The 18,039-nt window shown below is 44.8% G+C and overlaps 1 protein-coding gene across 4 annotated transcripts in view; it reads right to left on the bottom strand.

Moving 5' to 3' along the window:
- LOC120906701 (neuropeptide Y receptor type 2) overlaps nucleotides 1–18,039 on the bottom strand; it is an 83,367-nt gene that overhangs the window by 41,951 nt on the left and 23,377 nt on the right. For all 4 annotated transcript variants that reach the window (XM_040318568.1, XM_040318570.1, XM_040318572.1 and 1 more), the window contains 2 exons: nucleotides 13,047–13,226; nucleotides 3,522–3,613 (listed from right to left, as the gene is read on the bottom strand). In XM_040318568.1, coding sequence (XP_040174502.1) covers nucleotides 3,522–3,613; nucleotides 13,047–13,226 — 272 coding nt within the window. The remainder of the gene's footprint in view (nucleotides 1–3,521; nucleotides 3,614–13,046; nucleotides 13,227–18,039) is intronic.

Here is an 18,039-nt window from a genome sequence, read left to right as displayed (position 1 = left end):
GCACTTCAACCATGCATGTGCGCTCCATTCGTTAGCCATCGGAAGCAACGTTGAAGTATGAATAAACAATCAACCACCTCGCACGACCGTGGCCAACGTTGCGTTGGCAACCCTGAGGAGCTTCGGGAAGGAATTGCCCCCGTACAGTGAGCTAAACAATATTTGCTGCATTTTCGGGGGAACGACTCGCGACTACGTCTACGTCATCTGTCAACTGAGGTGGATGGCGAAAGGGATAAGCGCGCACACACACTCACACAAATACGAAGCATCTGATGACACTTTCGGTTACCTTGCGGGGCTGAGGCTTTTCGTTTCCTTTCGATAGTCGCCGCCCTATCTTCTTGGCCGAGCTCGAATCGCCCCGGGTACGTCTTACGTCCCCCCCTCCTAACGAGCATTCTTATCGCTGCTCGTGCTGTGCCATGCTGTGCCCTTTTTGCTCCGGCTTTTCCGGGCTCGGTTGATAGGAGGGGGTCCCGGTCAAGCTGAGGACACTATGGGATATTCTGTTTTGTCAGAAATCAGGTTCCAGAAAAAATAAATAAAAATATTCCACATCCGTCGGCCAAACTGGAGCAAACATTATGTTTGCTCCAAAAAAATTGTGGAGATTTTTATGGAAATTATTCTTCCAAATTGATTTCTTTGTCAACGTCCGATCGGTTCGACGTCCGAAACAGTTCCACGGAGGGGGCTCCAAACTTCTTCGCAACGTATCTGGAGCTGCCTCCAATTCTTGGAATCGTCGGCAAACGTTTATAAAAGTCTCATTGAAACGGAAGCAAACATACCCCCGACCAAATCCCATAGTACAATATGGTACGAAATTTTCACTTTTCCTTCCCGGTACGCTCCTTCCCTATCCTGCTGCGGGAGGTTATTTTCACATGATTGATATGTGTATACATGATCCTCCTGCCTCGTATCATCATCATCATCATCAACGTAATCATCTTGCCTATCAACTCTTCCGCCCTTCGTCACACACACACACACACGCACGTGTGGTGACTATTTCCTGGAAGGGTTTCCGCAGACACAGGTAGTCAAGCACAGCAGGGGAGGAGGGGGAACAATAACATTGCCGACGGGGCCTTGCGAAGGCCTTGTTGTTTGCATTCTGTTTGCCATTTCGTCGGCCTTTTGCCGAGTAGATTTCAGCTCCTGAGCCATGCCAAGGGACAACTATTAGATGGGAGTAGGAGAGAGTGAGAGAGGAAGGAAAAAAGCTTGGCCTCTGTGCTACCTGCGTGAAGGACACACCGTGTGGGAGAATGAACACCGGGGCGGCTGGCAGTGAAAAATAACATCAACCACGGTATCTCGCACCTTAAACACCAGCAGCTGGGCGCTAGGCGCTTGATGGACTGGCCATTAAACCCTGGCCGAAAGGGGTTGCTGGGAGCTGTAGGGAAAGGGAATCATTATACCTGGCTCCCTTGTGGCCCCTCGCGCAAAACCCTAAACCTATTAAAGCTCTCCCCTTTCCGTGTTATCGTTTAGATTTTAGAAGAAGAACAGAGCAAAAAAACCTTCCCACTAGCTCCAGCTGAAAAAGGTTGCCATTAGCAAGATGAGAAAGGCGGTTCGGTGTGGGGGAGTTTGCTAGAATCGGAACCGGACCCCGTGGGGCAGATGAACGGGGGAAGAAGATGAAAAAAGTGGATTTTGTGTTGTTGTTGTTATTTGGTTTGTGCTTTTCCTCTTCTTTTTTCTCGGCTCACCCTCTTCAGCGGCGTGCTCACGTTTTCATCAATCAATTCAATTAGAAATCCATCAATCTAATCGAGTTGCTGCGCGCTAACGGGTATTCGTGGTAAACTGTGAAACGATAGCAAATTAATAGTGTCCGTGCTGGGAACAAAGCGTGGCGTGGGTAGGACGGAAAAAGCAAAACAAAAGCATACAGCATTCACTACTGTATTAACACCAATATGATTGGATGTTGGTGTGTACGCAAAAAACGCTTGTCGCCTCCAGCCTCTTTGTCCGGGTTAGGGTGGGAAGTAATCTAATAATTCATCACGAGCTCATCCCTATTATTGGATTCAGCATACTAATTGATCTCTAGTGGCTGGGAGAATCATGTTACAGGCGGGGCAAATAAAAGGGACAGAGAAAGAGCACAAGCGGAGGGGTTAATTGTAGTAATGTAGGTAACATTTTTAAATGGCACTCTTTTAGCACTCCAAAAATACATCTCCAATGATTGAGTGAAGCAAACCCACTTATTACTGAGTATTACCTAAAACCGAATGTGTTAACTGCCTAAAAGGCGTAAAAGACAACCGTGTGGTGCAAATTCACGCTCTTTGGCTAAATAAGACACTTTTGTGTTACATAGTGCATACCTTGAGGCGCTAAGTTTAGGAATGAATTTTTTTTAACAGTATTCTACTTCTTCTGGAAACCTTTTTTTTGTATCATTCTAGTTATATGCATCAGACTAGTTGAAATTAAAAAAGGGTTTTTTTCAAATAATTCACTTTCCTTGGTACCTCACAATGTACTGTTGCAAGTACAGTGGAGCGCCGTTTATCCGAGCTCCTCGGGACTTTACCTTGCCCGGATATGCGAATAACACGGATAATGAGTCAAAGGATATATTTTATCACCAGTTCCTGATTATTTTTGGAAAATTATCTTATTTTGTGATAAAAATAACCCAGTTTTTATAAATAAAAATTTAGGCTGTCAAGTTATATGTCCTTGGGGTGCGATAGTGTGCCCGAAAAAGTGTCCCACAGTCCTGCGATACAAATCCGCAGATTCGGTATCGTCAACGTTTTCAAATATCGTTGCCGCAGTCTTACGATTTACTCCCGCAGATTCATCACAGTGTCCCGCGGTCTTCAGTTCTATCGGAAAACCCTGTAAGTCACTGTGGTGTATTTCCCCCCATAGCAGATTAGTCACAATCCTACGTATGGCGGCACGGTCCATTCGGGACTTGAACCCATGACGGGCATGTTGTTAAGCCGTACGAGTTGACGACTGTACTACAGGACCGACTTCAAACAGATGATCAAATAATGAGCAAAAATGAAAAGCAGCTTGTGCGCCTAAAGATAGGCAATATGGCAGCTTTTTCATAGTTTTTGTTGCCAGGTATGGTAAATAAAAAATATTATTGAGTATGAATGCTGGAGAAAATAAAAATTGGAAAATATTGAACAAACAACCGCGTCCAATCCATATACCAATAATTGCTTTACATTTAATCTCACACAAGGAAAATAGTTGAAAAAAAGGTGTTTTTCTGCGAACTAACCAAGGATCGCTAGATCGAATTATTCTCTGCACTCGCGCTGCATACTTTCAGGCGCAACACTGCACAATAGCAACAAAAAAAACCTCACCCCTGTAAATGGGACTAACCGAGCGAAGATTTATCTTTCTCGTCTCGTTTCAAAACGCGAGCGAAACATTTGACAGCTCGTAGATATTTTTTGCGCTCCCTTCTCTCTTTTTTTTTGCTCCAGCAAACCACATAATTTCATCGTGCAGCGCATACTTACATGATCACGAACAGGCCCCGCATGTACTCCTGCATGTCGTCCACCAGGTTGACCGCACAGATGCCCACGCCGGCAAAGCCCGGCAGATATTTCTAGGTAGGTGGAAATGGAGAATGAAATGTTATTAATAGAGTGATTTGAAAGTTCTTTTAATGTGTGTGTGTGTGCGTGTGTTTTTTTTTCGTCCCTTGAGCGAAGCTACATCCGGACATGCAGAAAATCATGAACAGGATATTCGTGGGGAGTAGCTTTTTTTTCGTTGCTCTTTTGTCACTTTTCATTCTCTGAAATGCAGCCCAAAAAAACAGCTCCTTTTAGTTCGTTGCACACGAGCAGTACAGTGCAGCAACGCAACAAAGAAAAAAGCTCAGCAGGCCCACAAGGCACACGCTCGGCTCAAGCCGCGAGCTCGTAAAATTAAACATGCCCCATAAATTCCGGCGGTAAAGCAGCAGTGCGCAGACAATCATCGCTCCCGTGTGCCGGGCAGCGGCCAGCACCGAAAGGATGCAATGCAGGGCCGGCCTGCCAGGTGTGCGGAACCGCGACCGCGCGCACACGACGGTGGTTCAGCTCGTAAATTTTATCATTTTGTACCAGCCCATTGTTCCCGGGCTAGTTGGGGTGCGATAAAACGAAACAGAAACGTACCAACGCGGAAAGACCCGGTAGCTAAAATCACGGTTGCAAACTCAGCCTGAGTGTGGGTGTGTGTGTGTCCGGGCCGATAGTCTTGCCGATCGCCGAACGTGCCGTGCTGTATCGGATTATGACGGTGTGGAGAGCAGAAGTGTCCGCTCCACGATGAGGTCAGCTGTAGCGAAAGTGACGCTAAGATCATAATCTCCCGAATAAAAACACCATCTCCGTTCGGTACCGCCGCAGCCGGAGTGAGGTAGATTAATTTTGTTATTACATTCTTTTATTTCGCTGTGTCTACTAACGGGAGTGAACGCAAAAACATAAACCGACACAAAGCAAGAGAAGCTGACTTCCTCGAACGAAGATCCATTTTCATGCTCATATTTCACCGGCACCGACATGTAGGGGGAAAATGTTTTGTTACAGCGGCTCAAGCGTAGGCCGAAAATCGAAGTTTAAATTCCGAGAACGTCGTCCCATTGTTCAACCTTCCTGTAGGTATTGGGTGACTTTGCGAGTGTGTTTGTGTGTGTGTGTAGTGGACAGAAGGTTTGCTCATGTTTCAACTCAAGTCGAGTGTCGAAGGCATCGTTTTCGATGCTTTAATGTCTTGATAACAAATCTTCTCTTACTGCTAAATATGTGCACTACACTTCAACCCAACCCATTGCTGAGCTTTTACAGGATTGCTCACCCTTAACTCAGGATGTAAGCACACTTTCTCGAGTCTTTGCAACAATCCGTTGCGCTTCAAATGGATGAAAATCTACCAAACTTGAAAAAGTGTGCCAATAAGTCAAATATTGTCACATTATCTAAGAACATGGGCACGCTTTTTCAAATCTTTGGGCGGAGTTGTCAGAGTTTTTCACTACAAAAAAGTGGATCCATAAAATGAAAAAAAAAAAAAAATTAGCGCACAATGTGTCGAAAAAGTGTGCAAAAATTCTGTTTTGGGCCAAAGGTGGTTTTTCAGTGGAATCCCTCACTACGAGTTTAATGCGTTCCAGTGACTCACTCGTTACAGTTGTCATGATTTGTATGAAGAGTGGAATAATTGGTTTCAGAAATGCATGTATAGTGGTATAAGGGCATATTGGCATATTATAAGAGGTTCCACTGTATTCTGTCATAAACTTGTTAAAAAAAAGTGACTTATATTAAGTTCAATTCATAGCATTTGACATTGATGCTTTTCCCCATAAGTGATTGTGTGGGCACTCTTTCTCGAGTCTTTGGCGACTAACGTTTCGAGCGTGTTCAAGTTACGACCATTATATCACAAAATTTCGAGAAAGTGTGCGCACAGTTGTCAACTTTTTTCACTTTATCTGAGAATGGTGGCACCATTTCTCGAGAACGATGCAGCAGAAGCGTCTCACCCAATACAAAACTAGAAAAATGAACCATTAGGCCGTAATGTCTGAGAAAACGATTAATCTCCATTTTTGTTTACAAGTAAAATCTCAGCGTTACACAAGCGTTATTTACTGGCGAGTGTAACACTGCAGGGACATCCGTTCGATTGTGATCCGTTCGAGGGCAGCTAGGACATTGAAGACATTGGTGAGACATTTAAATTCATTAATTGTTTGCTTTGCCGCCGTCTCACACTCCGGCCCGAAAAAGGTCACGCAGCGGTACACCTCCCACCAGCGTTTACCCTTTTGCTGCCCACTTGCATCGCTTTGTTTTGGTTTTTGTTTTTCCAGCGTACGATTTTCCACCCTACTTTTTCAGTCATACATTTCAGTCCGAAAAAGGGCAGCCCAGTGCGCGAACCGACGAGCTAGCACGATCGCAGCTGCCCGAATACCGCTGGCACAAAAGCATCGCCGGAAAATCGCTGCCAGCGTGGGCGGCGGTACCACACATAAAAGTGATACTAGGATTGATGGCAAGGGTGCGGGTGCAGAGGGTTTCAGCTTTCGAGCGTACCCGGAGCGGGTTCTTTGATTTTCTAATGCAGCAAATACAGCAACGGTGCCGCGAAACCCGCCCCAGGTGGTGCTTGTTTGTTGTGTTTTTGTGCGTGTGTGTGTGTGTGTGTGGAGGATTCCCCATGCTCTGTGTGTGTGTGTGTGTGTGTATGTGAAGAATCGCGTTACACCAATAAAAAAAAACAACGCGGACCCAAAGGCGAAAGAAAGAAGTAAAAACAAAACAAAAAAACGACTCTCCTCGGCACAGAAACCGTTCAAGATGCTCACATGTGCCCAGCGGGGCAGCGCACCGAAACCGGACCGAAGGTGGGATTGGATCGGAGTTTTTGGACAATCCACTCCCCCTTTCGCAGCATGCACACGCTCGGAGGGAAGGTTATAAATTTTCATTTTGCTTTTGTGTGCCAAAGCAAAAAAAAACACAAAACCCTCCCGCAGGGCACCGGCAGCTCATTGATTTTCAAATTCAAATCCAACCCCGTTTGGCAGCCGGACGAACCGGCGAAAGGATTTGTGAAATGTTTCTTTCAATTCGCCCCCCCCTGCAGAAGATGCCTGTTGCTTGTTTCGGAACTATTTGTACAACTATTGGGAGCATCAAACAGCTTCAAGGGAGGAGAAGGAGCGAACGCAAGTTGGCGTTTACTTTGCAGCAAATTCTGCAAACCGCAGCGGCCATGGCAACGATTGGCTATGGTTCGGTGTGCCGCTGCTTTTGCACTGTGTTTGGCAACATTTGGGGAAAGAATATTGCCAACAATTCGCAACATGGAATTGTTGTGCGGGTGAAGTGTACCGAATTGGGCGGCAAATGGTTACGCCGCTACAGCTCGTACGCCGTAGGGGATGTTTGGGTTTGGTTCGACACAGCGGGTAAGATCGACACCATGCCGGTTTAGTACTTATAGACCTTTTTGATGTAAAAAATAGTACATATTATTTAAATTACCTGTTTCGAATATTTGAGTCACATTTCATTGATCAGAAACCATTTAATTGTAGAATGGTACCTTTTTTTATATGGCAATTTGAGGTGCCTATATTTTCAACAGATGTCCCGTAACTATGTACGGCTAACGTAATAACCAAGCTGAGCAAACACTCAATTAAAAACACCTAAGAAGCTTTAAAACTCGCGATGTGAACAAGCCCAGGAGCTTATAATTAAGGATTTTAGCTATCATTCTCTCATAGAACGTTTGCCAAACTCGGACTCAAAACATGTACTTAATACAGTGCAACCTCTCATACAGGGTTTCCCATGATTTGTTGGTTGACTGGTTGGTTCCCAATTTTTTTGGTGCGTTCTCACGATTTGTTGGCCTTTTCCCAGATTTTTTTGGTCCAATTGTATTGACATCCAATCGGACCTGACCAATGGGATCTAATGGGAACTGACCAATAAATCGTGGGAAACCCTGTAATACAGTGCAACCCCTCATAACTAGTACCCCTTATAACGAAGTTTTCGCATAACGAGTAAATCTACGAATACTCCTCTTAACGAGTAAAGTCTCGAGCAACAACGAGCAATTCGCCTAACGAGCAATTTCATTTTTATTCCCAATAAGAAATCGTGCTCATTTCGAAAGTTCCATATTAATAATCGTTAAATATTAAGCAATTTTCAAAAGAGACAGGTGTAAGTGTGGAGGAAAAGTGTAAGGAAGGTGACACATTAACACTCACTGCCGGTCCGAAACTCAGGAAGTCATAAAACAATCGAAAAAAGTCGGTCCGCACCCCGTAGGCGCGTCCACCCCACGTCCAGATAACTCTTTTCAGAACAGATAGTGGAGCTGAGAGCTTTGCTGCGCTTATCGACAGGTGGAGTAAGTGAGATAGTGTCCTCAGTTTAATTGCTCCACTTCTTTCCTTCTTATTTGACAATATTGGAGGCTCTCCTCGTCTTCGGCCGTAGAAGTGGGCAGGATTTTAGTGTGTAGTGTAGTGTAGTGCATTAATCGATGGATTACTGTTGCCACTTGAAAGTGTTCCGTACGGTTGTGATGCATATCATCCCTATATACCTGCACTTTATTTAACCTGGAACCAATTACTTCCCATTTCTTACGAATTGCAGGTAAAAAGCCTCCCTCATAAAGAGTTTCTCGCATAACGAGTGAGTCATTGGAATGGATAAAACTCGTTATGAGGGGTTTCAGGGTTTTAAATTTAATATTGTTATGGCTTTGACCGTATTTTACGCTTACTTTAGGCCGGTTTAGGCTCAACTGAGGAAAAAAAAAATAGTCGATGGTATGGAATCACATGTTCGACTTTTGGTTTTCGAGTTGCAAGAGAAAAAAGAACACTCTTCGACTATATGAAAAAAAACAGAAGATTGCTGGAAGATTATTTTAAAGGGAATTTTAACCATTCATTCGGTACACCAGTTTTTTGTTAATTTTTCCTAAAATTGGTACGAAATACTTTGTAGAACTTCAATGAAAAACAATCGGCCATAAGAGTTTGTTATTTTAAAAGTTATAAGCTATAATAAAAGTTATTATTATAAAAGTTATGTGTCGATTTTACTCCATCATGGTGTCGATCTTACCCGCACTTCAGTCTTGATGCAACAAAAAACACAAATTTAGTTTTCAAAATGTTATTAAAATCAATTCAGGAATTCCAATTTTTTTGGTAAGATTTTACATAATGAATCAAACAAGCTTTTTACGATGGCTACTAGTAAGTTTACACTGGCAAAAATATTGCAATCAGGGCAAAGCGTTAAGGTGTTGAAACTACCCCCAATTCCCTTACGCCGGAACAAACAGCTAAGGTGACACATTGCACCAGTTTATTCAAGCAATGCGGCTTCGTGTGATGTGTGCTCCCGGGCCTGTGACGGGTTTGGGTGTGTCACGTACATTAAGGCTTCCCATTTCCATACCGGCAAAGCTTTTCCTCCTAAAAGCAATCACATGCGCTCGGTTAAGCGTAGCGCAATCAAAACGTCATATATTAATTTGTCACGCGTGCATAACGCAATGGAATGCTTGAAAACATATAATACAAAAAAAGCCTTTGATGCACTTCCAGTTTCTCATGTAGCTTCATTTGGGCTACAGACGATTGTTGCTACTTAATATACACACAAACGCTTGCTGCGTACTGACAGAGGAGTCGGTTTTATTCGGCAAAGACTTTACACTCGCTGCCCTTTGCGCCGTGGCGCACCACACACAGCCAAACGCTCGAAGTATTGTTTCGCCCAAAAACGGATCTGTCTACAGCTCGTTCACACACACACACAGTCACACAGCATGCAGCAGCCTGGGGGAGCCTCATGGCGAACCTTTGCAACCACAACGACGGCCGATCAGTAATTCACCGAACCGCAACGTAGCGTGTGCGGCGATGCGTACCGATGTTGCCGGAAGGCTGGTCCCAAGCTGTTCTCCGGAGCAGGTGGGGATGGGTGGGAATTATAACTTACAAGCGCGTGTGGGCGTGTGCTTGTGGGATCCCCTTTGCTGTTGTTGTTGCTGTTGTAGGGTCCTCTTCTGTCTCGGGTCCAAGAACACATAAAAAGAGTTTCGCAAAACATCGCCACGGCACCAAAAGGGATGTTGTTTTCCTATGAGTGTGTGTGTTTGTGTGTGTATTTTGTTTTTTTTTCTTTTTGCGTAGCTTTGAAGATTTAAAACCCACGCCAGAGGAGCCACCATGAATTTGTCGACGCACTGAAGGAGAGATAGGGAGAGTGAATGAAAAAGTAGACAAAAATACTACAACTAACCGATTGTTAGCAATCGGCAGGCCGTTGCCCGGCCACGCGCGGCTGGATGCTTTTGTGCTGTGTCACTTTTTCCTACCCACTCCCTTCCCCTTCCTGTAGCAAAAGGTTCCGCAGAGGCTGGGTCCGGCATTAGGGCGCATTTTGGAAACGATTTTCGTAATGCGACTCAGCCGCTTTGAATTTTGACAGCTTTTGCGCTGGATTAGGCTGCTCAATGTAGCTAAGGGTTCGTTTTTTTGGTGCCGATCTTGAAAAAAAAAATATACAACACACACACACATACAAAACGGAGCAGCTTACATCATAAAGCGAACAAGCGGTTGTTGGTGTGTGTGCTTAATTTCCACTACCAGCCGGACCAACGGGTCGAACCGGGTTGCCTCTAAATGATGGCTGCTCTTGAAGGGCTCACCTGCAAAGTGTGTCCTGTCGTAAGGGATAAAAGCTCCCAACACCTCCACCTTTTTGGAGCGCCGGCTTAGTGGATGGCTTTAGCCACACGACACACAGACACACACATGGACCGGTTGGATGGATTAATCTTCTCGCATAGGCGGAGAAAGAAGCACAGAGAAAGAGATGAAAGCGGAGAGATGGACGACTGGTCGAAGTGATTTATGGCATGGCGCGCAAAAACGCACGTTACACACACACGCACGTACACGACTGTGTATGGCTCACTTGCCGTACAAAGCTATCAATCGGACGATGCGTTGAGCCGGTTGAGCGGAAAATTCATTTCGGACACGAGACTACAACCGAAAACACCCACCCTCCGAATCGAAAGAGCGGTGTACACCAGCGAAAAACCAGAAAAATGTAAGTAAAATCGAAATAACACATCTGGAGCAAAGCAGAAAAAAGTAAAAAAAAAGTCGACAGAACTAAAACAAAAAACAAAAATTGCCTGATAATGGAACGCGTGCTTGCGCTTGCTCTGCGAATTCTGCCCGTCCACGCGTGAGCTTTGGAACTTTGGCAAGAGCGGCAACCGCGGCCGGACAGGCATCCCGTTATTATCGCCATCGTTTTGAGCAACGAGCGGCGAACAACCACGCTGTCGGGCGCAAGCTGCTCGCCACTCGCATTCCACTTGGTGTGAAATTAAATGTGCTCAAAAACCGAATTGTGTGCACCAGCGTGTGTAGTGGGCATTGCCTACCTGCAGGCGCCCTGCGGTAATGTAGCGACGCTTTCCCGGAAAGGCAATTGATAATTGATGAGCGTTATCAGCAGAGCGACCGAGCATTCACATTCGCTTTGCGTTGGCGAGGAAGGCAACAAATCGAGCCGAGCATTCTAGCTACTTTGAATAATGAAACAGTGCTGCTCGATACGCTAGAAGCAGTGGAAGTGGAAGATCACGTTAAAAAAAGGAACATCTTAATTTTGCTTAATGTGTCGTTTAAACGCCTAAAACGCGTTTCCCAATCAATTAAACGTCGCACCTTGCATATCTGTAGGCGACTGATAGGGCACTGATTATTGGAATATTTTGTCAAGAAGCAAAAGTTCGACATTATTCGAACAGCTTTCCTGGTACGAGAATTATACCTTCTGGCCCTTTATGGATTATTGTTTAATTTCAATTAAAAAAAAAAAAACAATTAAAATGATTTGATCCATTATTTCAAAATCGCAAGACTGCGAAGCGCTTAAATATGTGTAAATGCATTGCCTACCTTTAGGCGTTCATCAATTGACTTCCCATTTGACATTTTCGAGTTCTAAAATCGAGGTTTCGAGCTGTTTCCCTTAAACTGGCACCTTAAACTTCCCTTAAACTGCACCACGACTGTGAAGCGTATTTTTCTATGCTTTCATACGCTTTCATATGCTTTCGTACCTTCTTTTTGCCTAATATTAAAGCAAATTAATCTTAAACGAATTGGACGCCATCTTCATCCAGTTAAAGAAGGTCATTCGCACGCACAAACGAAATTTTGATACTTTTTACACGGTTTATCTCTCACAAATTCACATATTTTGGTATCTCGTGCAACATTCAAGCAGATTATGGCAAAAAAAATTAAAACAAATGTCACTTGGGTTGGGTTGAGTTCAGTTCTTCAAGCAGAAGTTCCAACCCAAGTAACATTTGCTCTAAATTTTAATCCATGATCTGCTCTAATGGTGCTCGTGATACCACAAATTGTGGATTTATGCGTGATAAAACGTGTTGAAAGCGTTCAAATTTCGTATGCGCGAGCGAATTACCCTCTCCTATTGGATGATGATGGCGTGCAATTAGTTTTAGATTCATTTGCTTTTATACTTGGCGAAAAAAAGGTACATTTCGTACATTTGATGGAAATTCAGTGGTTTATGGTATAAAATGACTATAAGAATCGGAAACTTTATTTCCCAAAACGATAGAGAAGAAAGCAACGAAACAATAAATAATAATAATAATAATAATAATAATAATAAAAATAATAGCCACATCAAAATCGATTTTAAAGGGCTTGTTCTAAAATTCCTTTAAACCAGTGCAGTTTAAGGAAAATAGCTCGAAACTCCGGTTTTTCGAGATAGAAAATGTCAATTGGGTTCTTAGAGCGTTCAAAAAGTGCACATGCATTGCCTACCTTTAGGCGTTAACGAAGAATGCTTCGGTTGTTCAAGGTGAAAAAGCATTTTCATGCTAACGATTATTGAAGCTGACTAATAGTTCACGAAGAATACTCGCAATGAAAATTTTGCCTACCTTCAGGCGTCATCAAGCAAGTATGGAAGCAGCAGTGCTAGAAGGGAGGGATTCAAAGGAGGAGCAGGCAAAATAATGCACCTTTACGAGCTACGATCAAGATTAGCATAAACTCCACTCTCCTTTGTTGCAGTACTATTGCTGCAAAAGATCAACAAAATGGCGTGCTGCCTAGCTGCAGGCGCAAACGGGCGAACGGGTGAAAACAGTGTGGAATGTAGTAATTAATTTACGTTAAACGATAAACGGGTTGATGATCAACCGCTTCCTACTCTTCTTGAATCGTACAGCCACAAAGCTGCCCAAACTAACTTCAAGATAGACATAACATGGCTTGTTGGTAGTATAGACGGGATCGCGTTACCTTCCCCAACACCTTTACCACGCGGTGCTCGATAACCTAAACCGCACTAACTTAAAACATCTAACATCCCCCCCTCTTAACAAACGGGAATGGTTTCCAGTGAAAAGTAATTTTCACTCACCTCCAGGTCCAGATAGGTGGTGTAGATCGGGTACGGCAGGGCGATGACCAGCCCGGCCAGCCAGGAAGCGCAGCTGCACACGAACGCCGGCAGCCGCACCTTGAGCGGATCGGTGAGCCACCGTTTGCGGTCCCAGGCAATCAGCAGATGAGACAGCATGGCCACGTGCAGCGGGATGTCCTGCAAAGTAAGAGCGAAAGAAACAAACGAATCAGCAATGTGCGCAATTCTGTCCCTCTCGGGGTGATGGGTCGAAACGGTTCACCCGAAGCCAAAAAAACACGCAAATAACACAACAGCGCCACAATTCTCGGTACGCGCAGGAGCGGGAGCTTTGTTTTTGGTAACAATGGCTTTTCGGTGGAAATTGTTTCGACGAGGTCGCGGGTCGTCTCCGGCACCACTCGAGGCTGTTGGACGCCCGCATACCGGATACAGCAAGTATGTCGCTAATTAAAATTGCAAAACAGTTTATAAGCCGAAACTTTACGCCATGTCGCCCTGCAAGCGCCTACAGCTATGCAAGGTGCGACGTTTAATTGATTGGGAAACGCGTTTTAGGCGTTTAAACGCCACTTTAAGCAAAATTAATTGTTGATAAAGTACAAATTAAAAGTACAAATGTTGGGTAATAGCAAAGAAACGAAAGTAAGTTGCATACCTCTAGGCGTTCTTAATTTTTAGTACAATCCCGTGCTGGCGAGAAAACAACTAGCGAGAAGGTATGCTAAATTATGCTAGTTATTTTAATTTTTTCTATCAATCATCTTCAACTTCTAGCAAATTATGCTCTTGTAATATTTTTTATGTTTCCACAATAGATCATTTACAGCGATGATTAGTATAAAATTTAATGACAGCTTGAAGCACATTTTAGAACAAAAAGAATAGCATTGCCACTATCTTGGTTATTTTGGTGTAGGGGGTGTTGTGTCTTGAAATATTTATTTGAATGGTTCAATGTTTACTGATTCAAAATGTCTGTTTTGTAATCCAATGAGCTCAATGAGCAAAATCAGTAAAAATACATCACGAAATTATCGCATTGCATAGATTCCGGCGCTACGCTCGACCGTCGCACCGGCAATCTTAAACCTTACACCCGAGATATTAATTGCCATTTTCAACGTTTACGATTTTACAGCATTTGCACAACACTTCCAACTATTCGCTCGAGCGGTCCGTTATTAATGAACAGCCTCGGCAGCGCTGCGTCTCGGCGACGGAAAAGATTAATTTGTAATGTAAACAGTTTTAACACGCTTTTAACAGACCTGGCAGTATACCGGGTTTTATGGGCGCCTTTTTCAGTGCGATAATCCGGCGCTACAGTTCGAAGCTGCTGCCATGCCAAGCGTGTGCTTTGTTGCGAAAGCAGCCAGCAGTTTACAGCCATCGGTGGCGGCCCTTGACGTCGATGGATGACCCTGCGACGGGATATCAATATTTTCTTGTAGTACATCATTCATTCCTCGCAATCTTACCCCCTCGGCGCAGCCCACTGCCGCAGCACGTGAACCATAATTATGAGCGTCATGGTTTACGACTCGTGCGCCACTCCCTCTCACACGCGAGTTTCGTTTTCCACCCTCGCTCGTACGAAGCGCACCAAAAATTTGAACCGATTGAACCCGATCAAAGCTCACGTGAGACGCCATAATGAAGCCACTGCCCCGCGGTTGCAAACCCCTCAACACAAAAAATGTATAACTAATTTAGCCCCTCACCCCAAGCTACCAATTCTACCATCCCAAAAACACCACAGCGCCCTCCCTCTGGGGACTCCCGGCCGTGCCGTTCGTTACGTGTGACGAGAATCGATTTTCGATTTTGAAGCGAGGTGAAGCAATGCTGTGAAAACTTTGCCACGGTAACACCGAAAGTGGCGTAGAGCAGGCGGGCAAAGCACTCTTTCCTCCACCCGGTGGCGGATGTGTAGGGGATGCGTGCTCGGGACTGGGAGAGTATCCTGTCACGAGTGTTTTTATTTTTCGCTTATTTTTTCAAGGGGAAGTGGTTTCCTCGAAACGGATGCAAAACAGAACTTTCCCAGAGATGGTTCAATTCCCTGGTGTTCTGTTGGTTTTCTTCCTCCTCTTCATTGCTAGACTACGTGGTGCGGTTCCCTGGGAGCAGCCGATTCCCTTCGCCGCTTAAACTGTATCGATAACGGTGCTATGCGCTTAATCCTATTTTAGCAAAAGTTCATGAAACACCGTTCAATCATCAATTAAAGGCAAGAAGTTGGCATTAGCGAATTTAAAGCGCCTAAAAGTATGCAAAAGTTTAAAAAATGGTTTGTTTGCGTGCTTTTTACGTGAACTGATTTACATGAGTAAAATAAAAAGGTAAATAAAGGGAAAATACCATTATTTTGCTTTTTTTAAGGCGCCTGAAGGCACGCAATACGATTATTCATTATGGTTGGTAGGCGAAAGCAAACATTTCCAGCCGATGCGATCGCAAAACGCGGCGAGGTATGCAAATGGCATATGGAGAGGAAAACAGCTGCAACAAAATGCAGTAAACGAATGGCAAATAAGGCAAATGAATTATTTTTTGTTGATCGATAGCAAATAGCAATAGTATTGAATTATTAAAATACAAAATATTATTCAACCGAACGTAACTGAACATTATTGAAGCGCCTAAATGTGCGCAAAATGTCACGTTTGATTGCCGTCGTATTCAATTCTAGATTAGCTGGAAATGTGTTTAAATTTGTCTCATAATCATAATGTCACATACAAAAAAAAAATTTTATAAAATTTTGCTCTACTGCGCCTAAATGTATGCAAGTATTTTGATAACTTTATTAAAACGTTGCCGTTGCTTGCTATTTAACAATCCCAATGCCGTAAATTAAAGCTCCATCCTCCTTTTATCATCCAACTCAAGTGGAGTCAACCAAAAAAGGGTATAGTTTAAAAGCAAAAGGAACAAATGCTCGCGCGGATAGTTTGCTGCTATGTTTCATTCTGGTTCGGTCGGCTGCGCCGCCCCGGCCAAGTTCTCGTGCAGCAGACGGGTAGCTGCCCGTGACAGGTGTATCTGTCAAAAGTCCGAAAATATGAATCCGAAAACGTGCGCTCCCTTGTCAGCGGTCGGGAAAGCGCGGCCGAGCAGCACACGAAAGGGTGCTGGCAGCAACGATGGGGAGACCGAAAAACCCTAAATGGGAATCCCTACCCATGCTGAGCCAGCATGAAACACGTACCTAATTGCGAAAGTAATCGCTTAACGTTTGTGTATGTATGTGTGTGTGTTGGGGGGGTTTTTGCTTCTAAATTGTTGCTGATGTTGCCGCACGATGAAGCACTGTTTGCACAAACTCCGCGCTCGAACAGTGAAGACGCATTCCTGCCAGCAGCCCACTTCACTCTCTTTGTTTCTGCATCGTCAAGCGTGTGCGGGTTGGTTGAGATTTCCTTTTTTTTTACAGCGAATTTAATCCCATCCCAGAGGTTTTGGCTGTTGAGAAAAGTGCAGTTTCCAACTGGCAAGGGAGCCCCCGCCCAACGCTGGGTGCTTTGGGTTCGTTGTTTTGGTTATGTTTTTTTTTCGTTTGTTTGGTGAGCGGCTAGAGGGAATGGCGGTCGTTGCAGAGAGTGAACAAACTTCCACCATCGCGAACAGTGCGCTTCTGTGTGTGTGTGTGCTTGTGCTACATTGTTTTGGCCCACTCCCCACTCGAGCTACCAGCCTGCCGGCAGAAGTCACATACTACACGCGCAACACGCCGGCAAACACTGGTACGCCACCAAAATTCAGTACACAGGCGCGCACACCCACCGCCACTGGAGAAGCTTTGCCGCTGTTAATAATACAGACAGATCGCGTTCGAGCAGATTAAGAAGTCCCCGGCTCGAGAGCGCCGAAACGGTCTCGAACTCGAACGACCGCTCGTAATGTGTGTGCAAAGCGCCACGGGACGGGGGTTGCTTTTCCCCACACAGCAACACACACAGAGAGAGACAAGCAGGCGAGTGTCGAAATTTAGCACACTGAACACTGTGAATAATGTACCTTTCAGCATCGAGCATCGATCGAGCAGCGGTCGTTCGGTCGGGTCGATTGGGACGGGAATTTTCAGCCGACATCGGCCGGGCTGTGCCGCTGTGTCGGTAAATTAATTTGTATTTGCATAAAACTTTCATTTATCAGCCGATTAGCTTCGGTCCATGGCCGCGACTAATTACTGCGTGCGATGGCGCGTCCGTACCGAAATGGGGTGACGCCCCCCCCCCCACTCCTTGATGGATTTTCGACTCTGTTTGTGTTCGGTGTGTGCGTGTTCCCGCTTTCTTGGCATTCTAGGAACACCAGCACACGCCCACCGAGTAGTATTTTTGGCACACAAAAAATCAACTCGCCAGCACCCGGACCCGTGCGGTATAAACGCACACCCGGCAACTGCTCGAATTTGCACTAGCTTTCAAGCGATTAGGAGTAATTAATTGCGCAATGAATTATAGCACGGGTAAACATTTGCCATTGCACTAGTGAGCTCCAGGCACAGCGCAACACATTAATATTCACCCCGATACACACACACACGCACACGCACAGCTACATAAAGACTTCAAGATTGGAACATTCCTGCGATTAGACGGGGAACCCTTTCCCTGGAGCGGTCGTGAAGTTTCAAACTTCCTCAACTCAACCTTCGGGCCGGTCCGCGTGATGGCCGCCCGAGGCAAACCTGGAGCCAGCCAGGGAACAACCCTTTGATCGGTGCGCTCTGGCCGAGCAATAATTTAATTTGTCGGATAGCCATCTCCTGTTTTGCCTTTTGCTTTCCTTCCTTGCTTTGCTTCGTCGGATGTGCTTTTTAGCGAAAGTAAATGAGGCTTTTCTTGATTTTTTTTTCGCATCTCTCTCTTTCTCTCTCTTTCTCTCTCTCTCTTCGCTCTGTTGCTTTCCTTTTTTCACCCTTCAAACGAGAGTTTGTATCGTTTTGCGGTGTTGTTTTATTGATGTTGAGAAGAGGGGT

This window comes from Anopheles arabiensis, chromosome X (genome assembly GCF_016920715.1).
Source record: "Anopheles arabiensis isolate DONGOLA chromosome X, AaraD3, whole genome shotgun sequence".
NCBI lineage: Eukaryota > Metazoa > Arthropoda > Insecta > Diptera > Culicidae > Anopheles > Anopheles arabiensis.
This window is presented reverse-complemented; position numbering and strand designations above follow the sequence as displayed.